Source organism: Equus przewalskii, chromosome 2 (genome assembly GCF_037783145.1).
Source record: "Equus przewalskii isolate Varuska chromosome 2, EquPr2, whole genome shotgun sequence".
NCBI lineage: Eukaryota > Metazoa > Chordata > Mammalia > Perissodactyla > Equidae > Equus > Equus przewalskii.
The window spans coordinates 105,132,778-105,149,798 of record NC_091832.1 but is presented as its reverse complement, the minus strand read 5'-3'; the positions used below and the strand labels follow the sequence as shown (position 1 = coordinate 105,149,798).

Sequence of the window (17,021 nt, the reverse complement as noted above, 5' to 3'; positions counted from 1 at the left end):
GAGTCCTCATGTAGTTGTTTTTTGTTTTGTCTGAAGTTTTTATTTTTAACAGATGGGAGAGAGAGGCTGTAGATGGTTTATGGTACCACAGTGAAACAGGAACTTTGCCTTGGGATTTAAAAAACCTCCTTAGAATGTGTTTTTAAAGCGTGGGGAAAAATATTTTTTGTCTTTTCACTCTGTAAAGCTAATGGCTTTCACTTATTTTCGCATAGCTCTAAGAACACATTTTGAACACTTACTGCTTCCTCATTTTGCTTTATCTCCATTAAAGAAGCATCTGGAAATAGATTGGTTTTCCTTTGAATCTTGGAGGTTGGGTTTTCTCAACTTACTTCCTTCTGCATTATGTAGTATCTTTAGTAATTTAGGTTGTTTATAACTTTGAAACAAAATAAATGTATTTTAAACATTTGAATTGTTAAAAGCTAGTGTTTGGCCCAGCAGAGAATTTGGAACAGGCGCCAACCCACTTGTTACTGCCTGACTTCTTGTCCTTATGTTTGGACTTGTTAGCATGAAAGAACAAAATGAAAAGTATTCTTTGTTGCAATATTTTCTATAAAAATAACACTTTCAAAAGAATTTTTGTCCCTGGCCGTGTAAAACTTGGCACCTAGCAAACAAGAGGATCTTGATTCATGGATGTATAAAGACACTGTCAGTCCCTCTGGAGCTACTGGATTCTTATCTCGTAGTAATTCTCCCAATGTCTGCAATCTAGTTCATTAATTTTTATTTTGTCCTCTTGAACTTGTCCTTAATAGTTTTTTTCTTTTTTTTAAACCTGATCATCAGGTCTTTTGTCTTTTATGGGTGTGCAGTTTGAAGTTTTTTTTGTTTTTGTTTGATTTTTTTGGTTTGTATATTGTTGGTTGCTTGTCCAGAAAGTACTGTAAGATGTTTATGGGAGGTATTTCCTTTGCGAAATTTATCTCACTGCTCTGTCTGTGCTTGTTTGACGGCTATTCCTTCACTTCTAACTTTATTATTAATTCAAAAAGTTATAAAGCCATATGTGAGCAGCTGTTCACTGTTTTCATTAGGACAAAATAAGAAAGAAAGGACCCAAATATTATCAAGAGTGATTTAGGTTAGACTGTAGGAATATTTTTCTGGCAGTTATGATATAGTGTAACTTATTAAAAAGAGAGTTACAGAATTTTTTTTAAAAGAGCATAAAATAGTATTTGTTGAAAGATGAGAGAAATTGAAAGATGAAATACTGACTAAAGGTAGGATAGTGAACCAGCTAGTTTTTGAATTCCTGTTCTAGTTCTACGGTTTTATGATTTCATGCTAGTGTTTATTCTTCTTACACACTGAGTTTTCCCATGACTTGCTGTGCTTTAAGACTCTTGTGCAATAGTAAGCCCTAAGTGGATTTCATTTTTTAACTGATATCTTAGCTATAGAAAGACTCATCATTTATTTGGCATTCAAGTGCTAAATTAAAATGCAAAACTTATTTGCCCTTAGTTTAAGAAATGTAGTGATCAGATAAAAAGAGAAAGAATAGAAAAATTACGGTAATTAAATGTTGCTCAGGAAACTGCAAATATAATGGCTTGGTTGTCCTTTACCTTTTATCACTAGTCTTTCAGAATACAACTATTCATTGTAATCATCTTTCAGACATTTAAATAAAATACCTAGTATTTATTAAATAGTTACCATGTGCCAAGCAAAGTGCAGTTAATTTAATATATGCTCTACTGTTTAATTCTCACAATAATCTGAGAGCTTACATTTCATTATCCCCATATGACAGATGAGAAAGCAGTTTAGAGAGATGAAGTGAATTGCCCAAAGCCATACAGTAACTAGAAGATCAGAAAATGTATGAAATTTTAAAAATGCAAAGTATAAAATTGTGAATACATTGTGATCTCAATGAAAATACACACAGATGCATTTGAAGGTTAGAAGGTACTACACCAGAATATTAACAATGCTTACCTTTAGTTGTTGGGAAAACAGGTAATTCTTATATTGTCCTTCATAATTTCTTATAGGCTGTACTTATTATACATCAGCTAGCCTCATAACCATATGAAGTGAGAATTGCTATTAATATTTTCACATTCTAACACATCGATGTAAGTCTTATATACATGCAACAATTTCCAGATTTCTGCTCTCACCATCTCACATATTTGAGAACTGTAAAGCTATTTTATATTTTTTTCAGTAGTTGTATTAATTTGTGTGAAGATGGATATTTTATGTCTTTAAACAAAGACTGTGCCTTTTAGGATACTTTTCTTATTCCTCTTTCTAGATTACAAAATTTTGAGAACATTATCTCACTCATCTTTGTGCCCTTACAGTCCCTAAGACAAGTCCAGCCCATAGAAGACGTTCCTTAGTTTATTGAATTTATTTCACTGGTAAATTCTAACCGCATTACAATAATTGGAAACTGATTCCTTAATTTTCACACATGTTCCTTTTTCTCTTTTAAATGTAACTTTCAATTACACAGTTGCCCAAATCTGAATCCTTGCTGTTACCCTTGATTTCATTTTCTTTTTCACCACCCCCTCTCCAGATCTAATTAATTATCAAGACTCAGTGATTTGCTTTATTTGATATAGCTTGATACAGTTTTTATTTTGTTGTTGTTGTTGTTCTCTATAGCCCTATAGCCCTACTGCCTGCTTTGGTGCAGATAATCACCATCTTTTGTCTGAATTACTGTAGAAGTCCCTTCCTACTCTTCCCCGAATTCTAATCCCCACTCTACTTTGTAACCATAGGTCTTCCAGAAATATGGTCATGTCATTTCCTTGATTAAATTGCTCTCCACTGCTCTCAGGATATCCTGAGCCTAAACTTCTTGATGCCTTATGAGTCTTCAAGGTCTGATTGCTCCCTGTGTTGCTAACCTCCTTTGTTTCTCTTCCTCTCTTGGCTCTCTAAATTCTAGCCGTACTGAATTACTTTTAGTTCTCCTAATGTAGCATGCCTTGTTTTCCTCTCTCCTCTCCATGTCATTGGCCGTTAATTTCAGCTGGCTAATTCCTGTATGTTCATCAGATCCCACCTCAAATATCACTTCTGAAAAGCTTTTTCTGACCATCTGTTGAAACTCTGTGACTACTATTTTAGCATATACCATGCTGTATAGTAATTTCCTTTTTAAGGAAATACTCCATCAGGTCAAAAGCTCAGTATGGACAGGAACTGTTTTGTCCTCAGGAACCAGCATAGTATGAAGCAGGCATTTTGTCGGTATTTGTTAGATTGATTGATGTTTCTGCAGATGACCTTGCCTCATATTTTCCTGAGAGGCTAGACAGCTTCTGACATAAGTCTTTCAAATCCCTGTTTCCCACCAATCTTAAACTTTCTATCTTTCACTCTCCTTTCCTACCACTACTTAGTAAAAGTGGAAAATATAAATGAAGTAAGAGTAGAGGGGTATTAACTATCTTTCAAGAAGTTTAGTGGTGAGAAGGAAGGAGCTATGATATAATATTAGGTAGAAACAACTGCAAAGTAAGGTTGTTTTGAAGAGTAGGGAGAAGCGGAATTTTTGTGGGCTGAGGAAAGAATTCAGTGAAGAATACATTTAAGCCAGGAATAGAGGAAAGACAACTGATGAAGCAAGAGCCCCAAAGGCCAGGAGATGGGGTAAGGGACAAGATTGTTTCACTTTTCTGCTTGTTCTTAGAACCTTCAAGGCAATGGACAGACTCCTCAGCATAGACTACTAGGTGCACACAGTGGCATCGGTTTTGGGCCTGTTTCATGTCCAGTAAGCATTCAGTTTTCTGGTAAGAGCATCTTAATTTCTTTTGAGGAACAAGCTCTCTCCGACTCCTGGTCCGGCTGATGCTGTTTGCTACTACTCCCTGATCCCTAACTAATGATCTCTTTTACGATATGGATTTCTTTATCTTTATTTTGGTGATTTCTGTGTGTGTTTCTGGGAGGTGCTTTAGGGATTTACTATCTAATATTAAGTTCTTTTAAATAACTCTTATTAAAGACTTTTTTAAAGACTGATTAAAAACCAAGCACACTCAAATTTATTAAATACCAAATTTTATCATGTTGAAGATTATCAGGTTGTATTGCTAGGTTTACTTAGTTTCATATACACCTGAGAAAACTGTCCTCCCTTGCTATTTATTGGCGTATAATTGAATTTTTTAAAAATGTCATTGACTAGGAAGGATTAGTTCTGCACTAACCTTTAAAAAAATTTTATCTGTATATGTATGCTTATCTAAAATATCTTAACTAAGTATTCTGCTCTACTGCTACAGTATTCAATATGTAATTCAGACATGCCCCAAGGCTTGGGAACATCTGCTCCTTGTGGAACATGTTTACAGAGTGTGCTGTTCTCCTTGTATAGGTATAATAACTGCATAGTGACGACCAAATGGATCTCTTGCAGCATCATAACAGTAACACAGTATCAGTTTAGTTCCTTTGAGTTTAAGGAGTTGCTTCTTTGACTTTTACATTTATGATAGTTATTATAAATACAGCTTCTATCCATTGTATATATAATATATACATATTGTCTCTATATGGGTGTATATGTGTGTGATGTGTGTGTTCTGTGTATATGTATATTCCACTGCTAAAAGGCAGAAAAACAAAAACTACTGATCTAATTAAACCACTATATTCAGTAACCTTGTTGCCAAATCTACTGACCGTTTTTTCTTGATTCTGCATACTTTCTGATCTCTCTATTTAGGTTTTGTGTTCTTGGGGTCTTTTTGGTAAGGAAGATTGACACTGAGCTAACATCTGTTGCCAGTCTTCCTCCTTTTGCTTGAGTAAGATTGTCCCTGAGCTAACACCTGTGTCAATCTCTGTCTATTTTGTATGTGGGATGCCTCCCCAGCATGACTTGACAAGCAGCGTGTTGGTCTGTGCTTAGGATCTGAATCTGTGAACCCTGGGCCACTAAAGTGAGCACGCAAACTTAACCACTATGCCACTGGGCTGGCTCCTCCCTATTTAGTTTTTGATAGTTGTTGACTACCTTCTTAAAACTCTCTTCCCAGACTGTTTATTTTTATGAGAGGTATGCTAAGTTATTTAGAATAAGTGTCATGACATCTGAAGCCTACTTTAAAAAGGTTCAACAGAAAATTTAAAAATTGATAAAGTATGTGTGTTTTTGTGTGCACTGTTGGTATATATGTGTGTGTGGAGAGAAAGTGAGAGTACATACTAAAGCAAATGTGGCAAATACTAAAAATCGGTGAATTTTGGCTAAGAGTATGTCTACACTTGTACTGATTTTTCAGCTTTTGTATATGTTTCAAAAATTTCAAAATTACGTTAAAAAATAAAAAGATCAGAGACACCAGAGACCATGAACAGGAACTACCAATCAAGATGTGACAACTCTGCTGCACTTCTGCCTACAGGGGCCTGGTTGTACCAGTGACATTCACCCTCTGTGGTAAACAGTCTCTTTGATCCTGCTGATGATAGCTGGACTTTTTTTTTTGAGGAAGATCAGCCCTGAGCTAACGTCCATGCCCATCTTCCTCTACTTTATATGTGGGACGCCTACCACAGCATGGCTTGCCAAGTGGTGCCGTGTCTGCACCTGGGGTCCGAACTGGTGAACCCTGGGCCGCCAAGAAGCGGAACGTGCACACTTAACCACTGCGCCACTGGGCCAGCCTGAGCTGGATGTTTTTAGGGCCATTAGCTCATGTGCACTTATCTCAAGTTTAATTTTAATTTTATTAATTGATGAAATCAGAAATCAGTTAGGAAAGAAAGAAAAACAAAAGGCAAAATAAAACCCAAGGCTGCTGATGTTGCAGGGAAACTTAATTAAATCCCATCTCAGGATTATAGTTCATAATAGAGCATTCTCCTGGTTCTGTGCACAAAAAACAAAAACAGCAACAAAATCCCTCCAAAAAACTGTGCAAGTTAATATGGAAAAAGTAATTTTTTCTTGTTAATAACAAGCAAATAAAACCCGTCTTTTTTGGATTTGTAGATTGATTGTTTTTTGACGTGTCTTCTCTTTCTTTTCTCTTGCCTCTTAAATGTAGCTGGTGCCCAAGGATCTGCCTTCACCCACATCTCTCTTCTCATGGTTGGCAATTTTAATAAGTCTCATGGTTTCTATTGTTTGTATGTAGATATCTCTGAAATCTAAAATTCCAGTCCTGTCCTCTTTCCACAGTTCCATTTGTGATGCTTACATTCCAACTGCTCACTTTTCATCATTTGAATATCTTATCCGGTATTCCAACTCTGTATATCCCACAAAATCTGTCTTATTTATTTTCCCTCCAAAGATCGTTTTTCTGTGGTCCATATTATATCAAAATCCGTCTTGAAATCTTTAGTTTTAAATTCTCTGTTTTTCTTACTCTACCCTCAAAACCCTCAGTTATGGACCTGCAGTATCTTTCTGTTGTGTCTTTGTCATCTGCATGTGGTTATCTTAGTTTAAGCTTGTTTTTGTTTTTTTAAGGATGTTTGTGATAGGTCTTTAATTGGTCTCCCTGCACTCTGTCTTCTCTAATGAATCTTGTCAAAGAAGTCTCCCTGAAGCACAGATCAGACCATGTCGCTTTCTAGATTAAAAACCTTCAAAGACATCTCATTTATAAGCAAAGAGGTTCTTGAACTCCCCCATTTAGTCTTTAAGGTCCTCCACTATGTGGTTTCAGCCTACTTTTTTTTTAAATTTCCCTCCCTTAAATCTTTTTTCACTCATCCTCTTCATACTTCCTTATGAGCCTTTTGTAATTTTTTGGCCTCTGACCATTTCCCTATTTTCACATTTCCAGATCTCATCCATGCTTCAAGAGTTGGCTTTCAGATTTGCCTTCCAGCTGGAAATAATCTTTTCTTCCTGGAAACTCCCAAAGGCTTTTTTTGTTTCTCTGTTATTGTGATTAGTATCCTTTCCATCATACTATAGTTATTTATATGCATGTTATTGGTAGTTAAGTTCATTGAAGTCGGGATTTATGTCTCATTCCTCTATTTCCTGTGTACATTATCTGGTATGTAGTTCTTAATGCATATTTATTAAGATGTAAAGAGTTATCTTGTTTTGGGGATATTTCTTAGTTGAGAAAAAGTAACAAACTTTTGAGGATACTTTATTAATATACCAAAGACTAAAAAGATTATATGTTCCATAAGGACCTACAGAAATATACTTTGAAGTAATTTTGCTAAAAAAGAAATATGAGAGTAGATATATAGATGAGATCTTGGATCATTGCTTCAAACCATTTTCAGACAGTTGAAAGCTAATTTTTAAAGCCATCTAAAATAGAAGATAGACTTAACAGTATAGCCAATCATTTAAACAGTTATTTATACAAAACTTGCAAGCAGAAACATTTTGTTTTCCTTTAATATTCTATAAAATGCAGCTCACATTTTATGTACTCCTTATTTACTTTTGATATTGTTGGAGTGTTTTTTTAGGATCTTCTTGAATCTTAGATGGTCCTGTTCCCCTTCTTGTACTTCTTTGTTGATTTTTCTTTTTAATTTCTTTGTTTGCCTTGGCAAAACTTATATTTAGAAAATGTTCTCTTTTGCAGGTATCCTGGTCAGATATTGGAGGAGTGGAAAATATCAAACTGAAATTGAAACAGGCTGTGGAATGGCCCTTGAAACATCCAGAGTCTTTCATCCGAATGGGTATTCAGCCACCTAAAGGAGTTCTTCTGTATGGGCCACCTGGATGCTCTAAAACAATGATTGCAAAGGCTTTGGCCAACGAGAGTGGACTGAATTTCCTAGCTATAAAGGTACGCTGTTAAATTTTTTAATTGCTAATATCGTCCAGCCCTGTTACCACCATACTCGGATTCTTACCCTTAGGAGAACAGGAAAAGGCATCTTAAGGAGCAGTTGATTTTTATTGGAGGTTGATGGCAATATAATATAGGAGATGAGAGATAAATGTGTGTAATCAGCAAATCATGGTGGACGATAGAAGACTGCTTTATTTAGTTTCTTTATTCTCAGTATTTCTTGTACCTGTGTGTTATAGAAACCAGGCTTCTTTGGTTTCTACATTTTTTAATTGTGCTAATCACTTTTGCTTAACGAAGACTTAATTGTAAATATGATTGTGAATTTAATATTTATATGCGTAGAATTTTCAAAGAAATCAGATACTTTATATAGTAAAACTAAATTCCTTAAAAACACTTTTCCAGTCAGAGAGTATGTGTACATTGTTTATATTCTACAACACATACACACACACACATTTTTTTTTTTTTAAAGATTTTATTTTTTCCTTTTTCTCCCCAAAGCCCCCCGGTACATAGTTGTATATTCTTCGTGGTGGCTCCTTCTAGTTGTGGCATGTGGGATGCTGCCTCAGCGTGGTTTGATGAGCAGTGCCATGTCCACGCCCAGGATTCGAACCAACGAAACACTGGGCCGCCTGCAGCGGAGCGCTCGAACTTAATCACTCAGCCACGGGGCCAGCCCAACACACACATATTTTATTTGTTCACTGCCCTGCCCTCTTACTTGGCATAGATAATCTTACTTGATGTGTAGTTTTACAATTACTTTAGGACCAGATATTAATTTTTATGTAATATGATTATATATCCAATTATTAAACATACATGTATAAAACTGTAAATCCATTTCCATGGACTTTATCACAAAAATATGTCCCTAAATATGTTAAATATCAAATTCATTTCAGAAAAGGCACATTGATAATCTGTTTTGATATACCAGAGAATTTTTTCCATAACAAAATACCTTTTCTATCTTAGAACATTGAAATCATTGGCAGTTTCAAAGCATAAAACCTATTTCAGAGTACAGTGTCAGTTTTTTGCTTTATTTAAAATTTTTGTGGAATGATATTTAGATGTATTTAGACTACTTTTAAGAATCAGTCTCTTCACAGTCACTAGTGTTTGCATATTATTGATTATCTTGTGGAAGATATTGGATAGTGAAGATATGGGGAGGGGACCATTTTCACTATCAACAGTTACGCTGAATCATAACCACAGTTTTAAAGGTTGCAGTTTTATGTGTTGGAGAAATGAGTGATTTTGAAATTTCCAGAGACTTTTTGATTTCTTGTTAATCCCTGTCCTCTTATCTCTTGGTAATGGACATGGCCATTTTACTGGCATTTCCTTCCCATTTTCCTATGCCATTTTGTATATTCCATGATTATGTATTTATAGTCTTTGAATTTTTCCTGTCTGCTGGATATCTGAAACTTATTTGATGAGGACTTAGCTTACAGTTATTTACACTTGTATTTCAAGAAAGAGCACGTATATTTTCTTACAAACTAGCATCTCACTCATTTGTGATCCAGGATAACTCTTCCAGATACTACCAGGACTGCTTTATGGACTGTTCTAGGATTACTTAGAAATATGTTTATTACCATTTTTGAATAGGAAAGCTTTCACTAAGTTTTTAATTCTTTTAGGTCACATACAAAAAAGATAAATGATGTTAAGAAACTTTCTTAATAAATTGGGTTCTTACTTCATTAGAGATTGTTATGTATTCTACTTAGTAATTTTTATTTAAGGTGGATTTTTATTCAATATGGAATTAAATTTGACAGGATTATTCAATTTTTGAATCTGGGTGGAGGCTCTATTTAATGGACAATGGGAGTTCATTTTACTATTCTTTCAACTTTTCTATATGTTTAAAAATTATCAAAAGAAAAAGTTAGGAACATGAGAAAATAGTTGCCTTTTCTCTGTATTTTCATGGGTCTTTCCATCTTGGTCTGACTAATGCTTAGGAGAAGACTTACAGTAGCTCTATCATGCAGCTTAAACATGAGGAAATGAAGTCAAACAAGTTGAGAATTCATATTGTATTCTTTTTAGTGTTATTTTTCTATGAAGATAAAGTTGCCTTTTGGTTCTAACATATGTTTGTTTTCTAAGGGATTTAAGTGTTATAATTAAATTTGAGCTTTTTGAAATAACAAATCTTACACATTTTGAAAGTCATCAGAAAAAAGCAGATAGACAATGGAATTTTCTAGCCAGTTGCGAAACACAAGATGTATTGGAAAGAGAGACTCCCTAACACTTTGTGCAGTGATAATTACCTTTAATTCCCAAGATAAAGAATTTAAGGACTTTTAACATTTCTTTCTCTGAGTTTATGAAAGAACCCTTTAGTTTCCCTTGTGCGTCTTTTCTAAGCAGTGATTAAAGAGATATACTCTACTCAGAGTTAAGACTTCACCTTGACTTGTATGGGCTCTTAATATCCTTTGGCATCTGTATGTGTTTTGGTGCAGACTGTAGCACTTGACATATGCTTAAGTTTAGTTTGTCATCTGGGTCAATTACGTCAAAATATTTTCCAGTTGAAATTTCCTCTCTGCTTTTGTCTGAAGTGCTACCATAGATTAATTACTCTTGTATAGCTGGGCTGCTTTACTTTATGAAGAACTGTTAGTGATTTTGGAAGAAGGGTGGGTAGGCCTCTGACAGGGAGTTTCAGCAAGTCCTTCATTAGGTGTATTGGTAAATACAAGAATGTAATGAACTTAGTATATCCTTGACTTTTTTGGGATATTTTCATCTGATACTTGTCTCAGAGAGGAATTGTATAAAATACATCCCATTTTCAGGAAAATCTGTAGTTTAATCAAAGCTGTGCACAATTTAAATTACTGTTCTTCATTTAACTAGATCCCCTACTATTCTGTTATCAAAGGTACAAGTTAATCTGTACTTGCTAAGTTCCAAGTTCATCTTTAAGCTTTTGTTTTTCAATTATGTAGGCAAGTCTATAAATTGTAGAGCTTCCATTTTGCAGATACTGCATGGAAAACTGCACAGGTAGCTTTTTTATATATCAAATGCTTTAAGTAATGATGCTTAAGAATGTTAAATGACTTTTCCAAGGTCACAGTGGTGGCAATGGAACCGAAATTTGATCTCAGGATTTTCTGACTCCAGAGTATTACACGATCTTCATTTTCTTCTTCTTTCTTCTTTTTTTTTTTTAAATAAATCTAGTGTCATGTGCTTTTTTCATTAATTACACCAGGTTACTGGAGAAGGTAGTTCAGGCAGTTTCTATAGGGCAGGTTTAGAGAAGTGGAAAGATGTTTCTGGGACCCAGTTTAAGACAGAATTTAGTTTCTCTAGAACAAAGATATCTGAGAAAAATAGCATGGCTTTGGAGTGAAACTGGGGTGAGTTAATAAGAAAGAGTAATCACTGCCAAAGAAACAGGAAACTGATGAATAAAATAGAAGTACATGGAAAAAGACTAGTGGTTGAATAATGTAGAGCTTGAAATTTACCAATTACTATATAATTTGTTTCTTTGAGATTGAGCGTGTTACAGTGAAAAGAACACTAAGCTAGGATTCAGAGTGCTTTGGTTTGTTTCCTACCCTAGCACTTTTTAGCTCTGTAAACTTGAGTTGTTTCAGTCTCAGATTTTTCATGTGTATGGGCTTTTTGAGAGGACTGTATTAAAAAGGTAAGTGAAAAAGTTTTGGAGGGCATAACTACCTAACTCCTTAAGTGTGGGCTGCATATAGTTATGACTTCCTTCCAAAGAGGGGAATGGAGGAGCTACTTTACAGTGGAGAAGCCGGACAAACACCACCTCAGCCCAGGTGATCAAGGTTAACATCTTCAGTGATTAGTCATGTTGATATATGTACTCTTGCTTGATGTGATGAGAATGGCACTATTTCTGTGATCTTCCTCCCAAACACTTGGCAAACTCAAATGGAAGGACATTCTATAAAGTACCTCACCAGTACTCCTGAAACTGTCAAGATCTTCTAAAACGAGGAAAGTCTGAGAAATTGTCACAGCCAAGAGGAGCGAAGGAAACATGACAGCTAAATAATAATGTGGTTTGCCACATGAGATCCTGGAACAGAAAAAGGACATTAGATAAAAACTAAGGAAATCTGAATAAACTGTGGACTCTAGTTGATAATAATGTGTCTATATTGATTCATTAATTGTAAGAAATGTACCATACTAATATATGATATTAATAATAGGGGGATATGGGAACTCTTCATAGTATCTGCTCAGTTCTTCTGTCAATCTTAAACTTTTCCCTGTCCCCACCAAAAGTCTATTAATGAAATAAAAGAGTTTTAAGGTCAGTATCACAGATCTAGGCATATTATAGACATTGAATGAATGTAACTGAAGTTAAAAAGGCTGGCTCAGAATTCTGTCCTGCACTGTACAGGATGAGTGGAATGAGGGGGAGAAGAATCATGCAGAAGATTGTCAGTTCGTTGGGTGAAGGCTTTGGAGGAGACCTTTCCTATCTGTCATCCCCCTGGTTATGGTGGTAGTGCAAAATTCCTGAGAAAAGCCTTGAGAGGAAGTTGGCTGGGGAACCTGGATTTGAGACTGCCCTGAGCTTGCCTGTTTCACTACAGTTCTCAGTTGAAGCCTATAAATATATGTTGGTTCTGGCCCCAGACCCAGACCCCAGCATTATAAAGAATACTTTCTTTTAGTGTTTTGGTTATTTTTGCTTTCGCCCACGGTGAGCTTCTAATTTAGAGTCTCACCAGGAACTGTGTCCAGTTTCATGCCTTTTGTGGACCCTAACTCTTTATTCTCATTCTATAGGTTTATTGCCGTTTGAACTTATCAAGAATCTGAAACCTTTGGGTTTCTATTTAATTTCCTTTAGGTTTTTTTTTTTTGTTTTTACTTTAAAAATGCCCTCAATGTCTCCTAATAGTGCTGTCTTACGTGACTTATACACTTAAATTGGCAGTTATTAGCATTGATATTAAATAAATAAGCCATATGCTTAGTTTTATCACCATTTGAATGGCCATTAGGGAATAACTAATAGTAATTTATTATTCTTAGGACAAATAGAATAGTTAATGTGTTGTCAGTATCACAAAGTTTTGTAGATGTTAGATTGGATTGACTTAAATTTGGCATTATTTGTACACTGTATGTAAGCTGACGTGTTACAGTTGAGACATCCTAAGTTAAAACTGAGTATGTTAATTTTTTTTGAGCTGGGCTTGTATTAGTCGATAAAGCTGCTATGTAAAGAAGATGTTTTGACATGAAAATATTTTATAGTATTTGGCTAAAAGCAAAAAATGACAATAATATGAACTATAATAACAAAACTTTTAGGATTTGGAATCTAAGAAGTCCTAGAGAGATTTAGAAAGAGAAGAATGCTTTTAGACTTCTGAGAAGTTTATTTAATAATAGAGAGAAAGAAAATTTTATTATTGGATTGGTTTAATTTTTTATTCATGGATTCCAGCTGAGAGAGATTAGTTATTTTTTCCTTCTTTGAAATCTTTTCTGAAGGAAATTTAGAGTTTAAATAAATAATACAATTTCATGTCTCTTAACACTTTAAAAAATATTTGTAAATGTTTTAAAATTGCAACAATAACTCAGAAATATATATTAAGCATCATCTATGTGTCTGGCACTGTACATGGCAAATAAAGATGCATTAGGTGGGCTCCTTGCTGTCTATCAACTCATAGTTTAGTGAGAGAAACCTTTGGCTAAACAAGTGATATAGTGAAATGAGTAACATTTAGAATCTTGATGGTTAATTGTATGTGAGAAATGAGAAAGAAAGGGAGAAGTCAAAGGTGATTAAAATTTTTACTTTGAATGACTGGCAGATGGAAATACCCTAACTCTGGGAAGAGTTAGCATGTGAGGCGGAGCAGCAGGTTGGAGTTGGAGAGCAGCTACCAAATTGGGATTTAGACATGTGGAGTTTGAAATGCCTTTAGGATAATATGGCAGATTTGTCCAAAAAGCCATTGTAAATATGGGTTTGCAGCTCAAGAATCAACAGTCTTCCCCATGATTCTGCACAGTAGTCAGTAAAGGAGATTGAGAGTGACAAGAGTGGTCAGTGATCATAGAAGGGGTTTTCGTGGGCATGTGTACATGACTACTACACAGCTAGCTTAATTGTAGTCAGCATGGTACCCACAGTATAAGTTCTGAAGAAATGTGTCATTTTTTTCTTCCCGAATGAATGAATTGGGGGAAAGGTTTGTATTAATTCGTTGAAGGGAACTGCTTGAATTCTATTCCCTTCCCTGTGAGCCTCTCTCACTTTTTAGGGTTTTTACTTGCCTGAGGTATTTCTTGCCTAGTGCAGAATGGCTGTTTTCAACTCTTTGAAGTGCTTTCCCAAAATGGCCTTCTGTATGTGCTGATTCTGTACTTTTTATTAATTTTCAAGATCCTTTACTCACATTACATATATGTAATTCCATCTCATGTGAGTTTGGTTTTTTATGAGCATATTCCATAGCATTTAACCATAGTTAACACTTTTGACAGTTTGAACTTGCAACTCAAATTCCCTTCCTTGGTAACTTGCCTTCTCTAGACATTTTAGAACTTATAAAAACTTGATATGAATTGTAATAGCCAAAAGCAACAAGCAGGTGTTGGACACATTTAAAAAGCCCTTGGGAAGACTGGAAAAAAACTAGTAGTGATTAAAGGGGTAAAATTGCAAGAGCATGAGATGTAAATATCATACTTGAATTTGTGACTATGGTGTGAAGTAATGAAACACAATAAAAGATAAGTCAGGTTTAGTTCTCAATAGGTTAATAGAACAGCTGGACAAATATTTTTACATGTATTTATGTTATTTTTGTTGTTTTGTAAACTTGAACACTTGAAATCTTGGCCATGGAAACATTAAAAATAGCACTACCCCAAAATAAGCCAATTTATGGGACTTAACTTATTTTGGTAGTTTTTCTTGATCAACCTTATCAGTGAAGAACATGTTATCCAGCCAGGTGAAATGTGGCAGGACTAATATACCATAGTTATTTAGTAAGTAAAACTGGAAAAGAAATAACATTATCTAGTCTCATCAACCTTATCTGTTCTAAGGATTTATGTATTACTTTTTTAAAATGTTAAAAAACTTAGGAGCAAATGTGGGAATCATATTCTATACTATGTACTTAATCCTTATACTTAGATATAAATGATCTCTTGTTTGTAATGGGTATCAATAAAATTCTTATTTTCAAATTAACCCATGCTCTCAGCTATTTATTAGGAATTAGACTTTGCTCCTGCTACATGATCTGTTCCCACAAATATCTTTGAATTTGAATTGCTGGTAGCATGTATAATCTGAAGGAGATATTTCCTTTTTTTTTTTTTTTAAGGATTTTTAAGGAGAAAACAGAGGACATCATAATTTTTAGAAAGAATAGTGGTCTTGGAACCCAAATCCTGCATTCTTATCATTTCTGCCATTTAATTTTTCTGGGACTTTTGGCATTTCACTCAACTTCTTTGCACTTTCTTTTCCAGGTGTTAAGTGAGATAGTTTAGACTAAATGACTCCTAAAGCCTTTCCACTGTTACTATTCTATGAGTATCTCACCTAATGCTTATATTCTAATCTGTTGCTTATCCTTTGTACCTGATGATGGTTAAACATTTGGGACATTTCCTCTAGTTGTCAGGTATAAAGATTAAGAGTCTTGAATCCCAGATCTGCCATTTATGAAGCTATGTGACTTCGTGCAAATGGCTTAACCCTTTTTCATTTCATATTTTTTTCTGTAAAGTTACAATAATGAGAGTATCCACTGCAGAAGATTGTTTTAAGCAGTAAAGGGGACAATACATATCAGGCATTTAGCAGGATTTCATAAATTAGCTGATAATAGTTGCTGCTTTCTTCTATTTTTAAGAATTGGTTGTATATTTGACCTCAAATGGAACAAAAAAGTATAGCACACAGCTTATGATCCCTTAAGTTTTCTCTTAGTGTTAGAATAAAATGTAACATATATTTTTAAAAGTGAATTTAATCTTTTGCAACTCTTTGTACCAGAATACAGTGATTTTTGACAGTTTGAACTTGCAACTCAAATTCCCTTCCTTGGTGATGGTATTGCCTTGACTTCTTTTAGAGCTCTAGACCTAGTAACATATCAGTTCAGCTACTGGGTTGCATTTTGCAGGCCAGTCATCTAGGTAAGATTCATCAGTATGTAACTCTGTACAAAATCACAAGTTCTCTAGGGGCCTACAGAATTCTTTTCATTACTGCCCTGACTTGTTAGTAATACTTGAATTATTCTAACCCAGATTTTCTTCACAGTGCTAAATTCTTAGGTTAGATTTTCAAGTGCTTGATCTTTTTTGTTTTTCTTTTGTTTTATATTTGGAGAAAAGGCATTGTTTCTCATCCACAGGTTTTCTGTAGCTCACCTCTATGTGTAGTGGAGTGACCCTTCACTGGTTGAGGCTATGTGGCATATTTTCACATTTCAACAAAATATCAAGTCTATTTGCCTGTACTCAGATATTTAAAACATATTAATCTTTCTCTTATCAGTAGCAAGATATTGATATTGTATTCCCATGAAATGATCATAATCTTCTACTTTCCAACATTGATGTTCAAGTCATCTTCTTGTTTAGAAGCACTGTCTATGGGGAATAGTAATGATTTCTCCAGATTCTCTAACTGCTTTCCTTCAGTTAAGCCAGGTAATTAGAAAGCAGTATATATGATTGAATATATTGTCTACTTAAAGTAATGTCTTCACTGGATTCCTATTTTATGTCTTGCCCTTGACTTTTATGGGGAGTTGCTATAAGAATGGTAACAATAATACAGAGTTGGCATGATAATAATTACAATAAAAACAACAGTGACACCAGCAGTTTCCCTTCTGAGTAGTATCAGGCCACACTTGGCTAATTAGTCACCTTAAACTGAGTAAAATTCTGCATAAAAGTTTCTTACCCCTCTGTCATCTACCTCCTCCAGCCCGCTTCCCAGCAAAACCCCATCTCCTAATTATTTAAAGCTTGTTTTATTGAGTGGGCTCTGATGCTTGTTTTGTTGTTCACTTTCTTAACTCTTTGTCCACAGTCCCCTTTGAATGAAAGTGTAAGTTACCATATGTAAATGAATAGCACCTCCTTTGTTTATTTGACTTTACATTATATATTATGAACAGACAGATTTTGTTTTTCACTGTAGTA

General features: G+C 34.7%; 1 protein-coding gene across 9 annotated transcripts in view; it reads left to right on the top strand.

Annotated features, from left to right (window-relative positions):
- AFG2A (AFG2 AAA ATPase homolog A) overlaps positions 1 to 17,021 on the top strand; it is a 309,664-nt gene that overhangs the window by 48,613 nt on the left and 244,030 nt on the right. For all 9 annotated transcript variants that reach the window (XR_011537212.1, XR_011537213.1, XR_011537215.1 and 6 more), the window contains exon 11: positions 7,563 to 7,772. Coding sequence is in view for 5 of the 9 variants with exons in the window: in XM_070609147.1 (XP_070465248.1) it covers positions 7,563 to 7,772 (210 nt within the window). In the remaining 4 variants the exon portion in view is untranslated. The remainder of the gene's footprint in view (positions 1 to 7,562; positions 7,773 to 17,021) is intronic.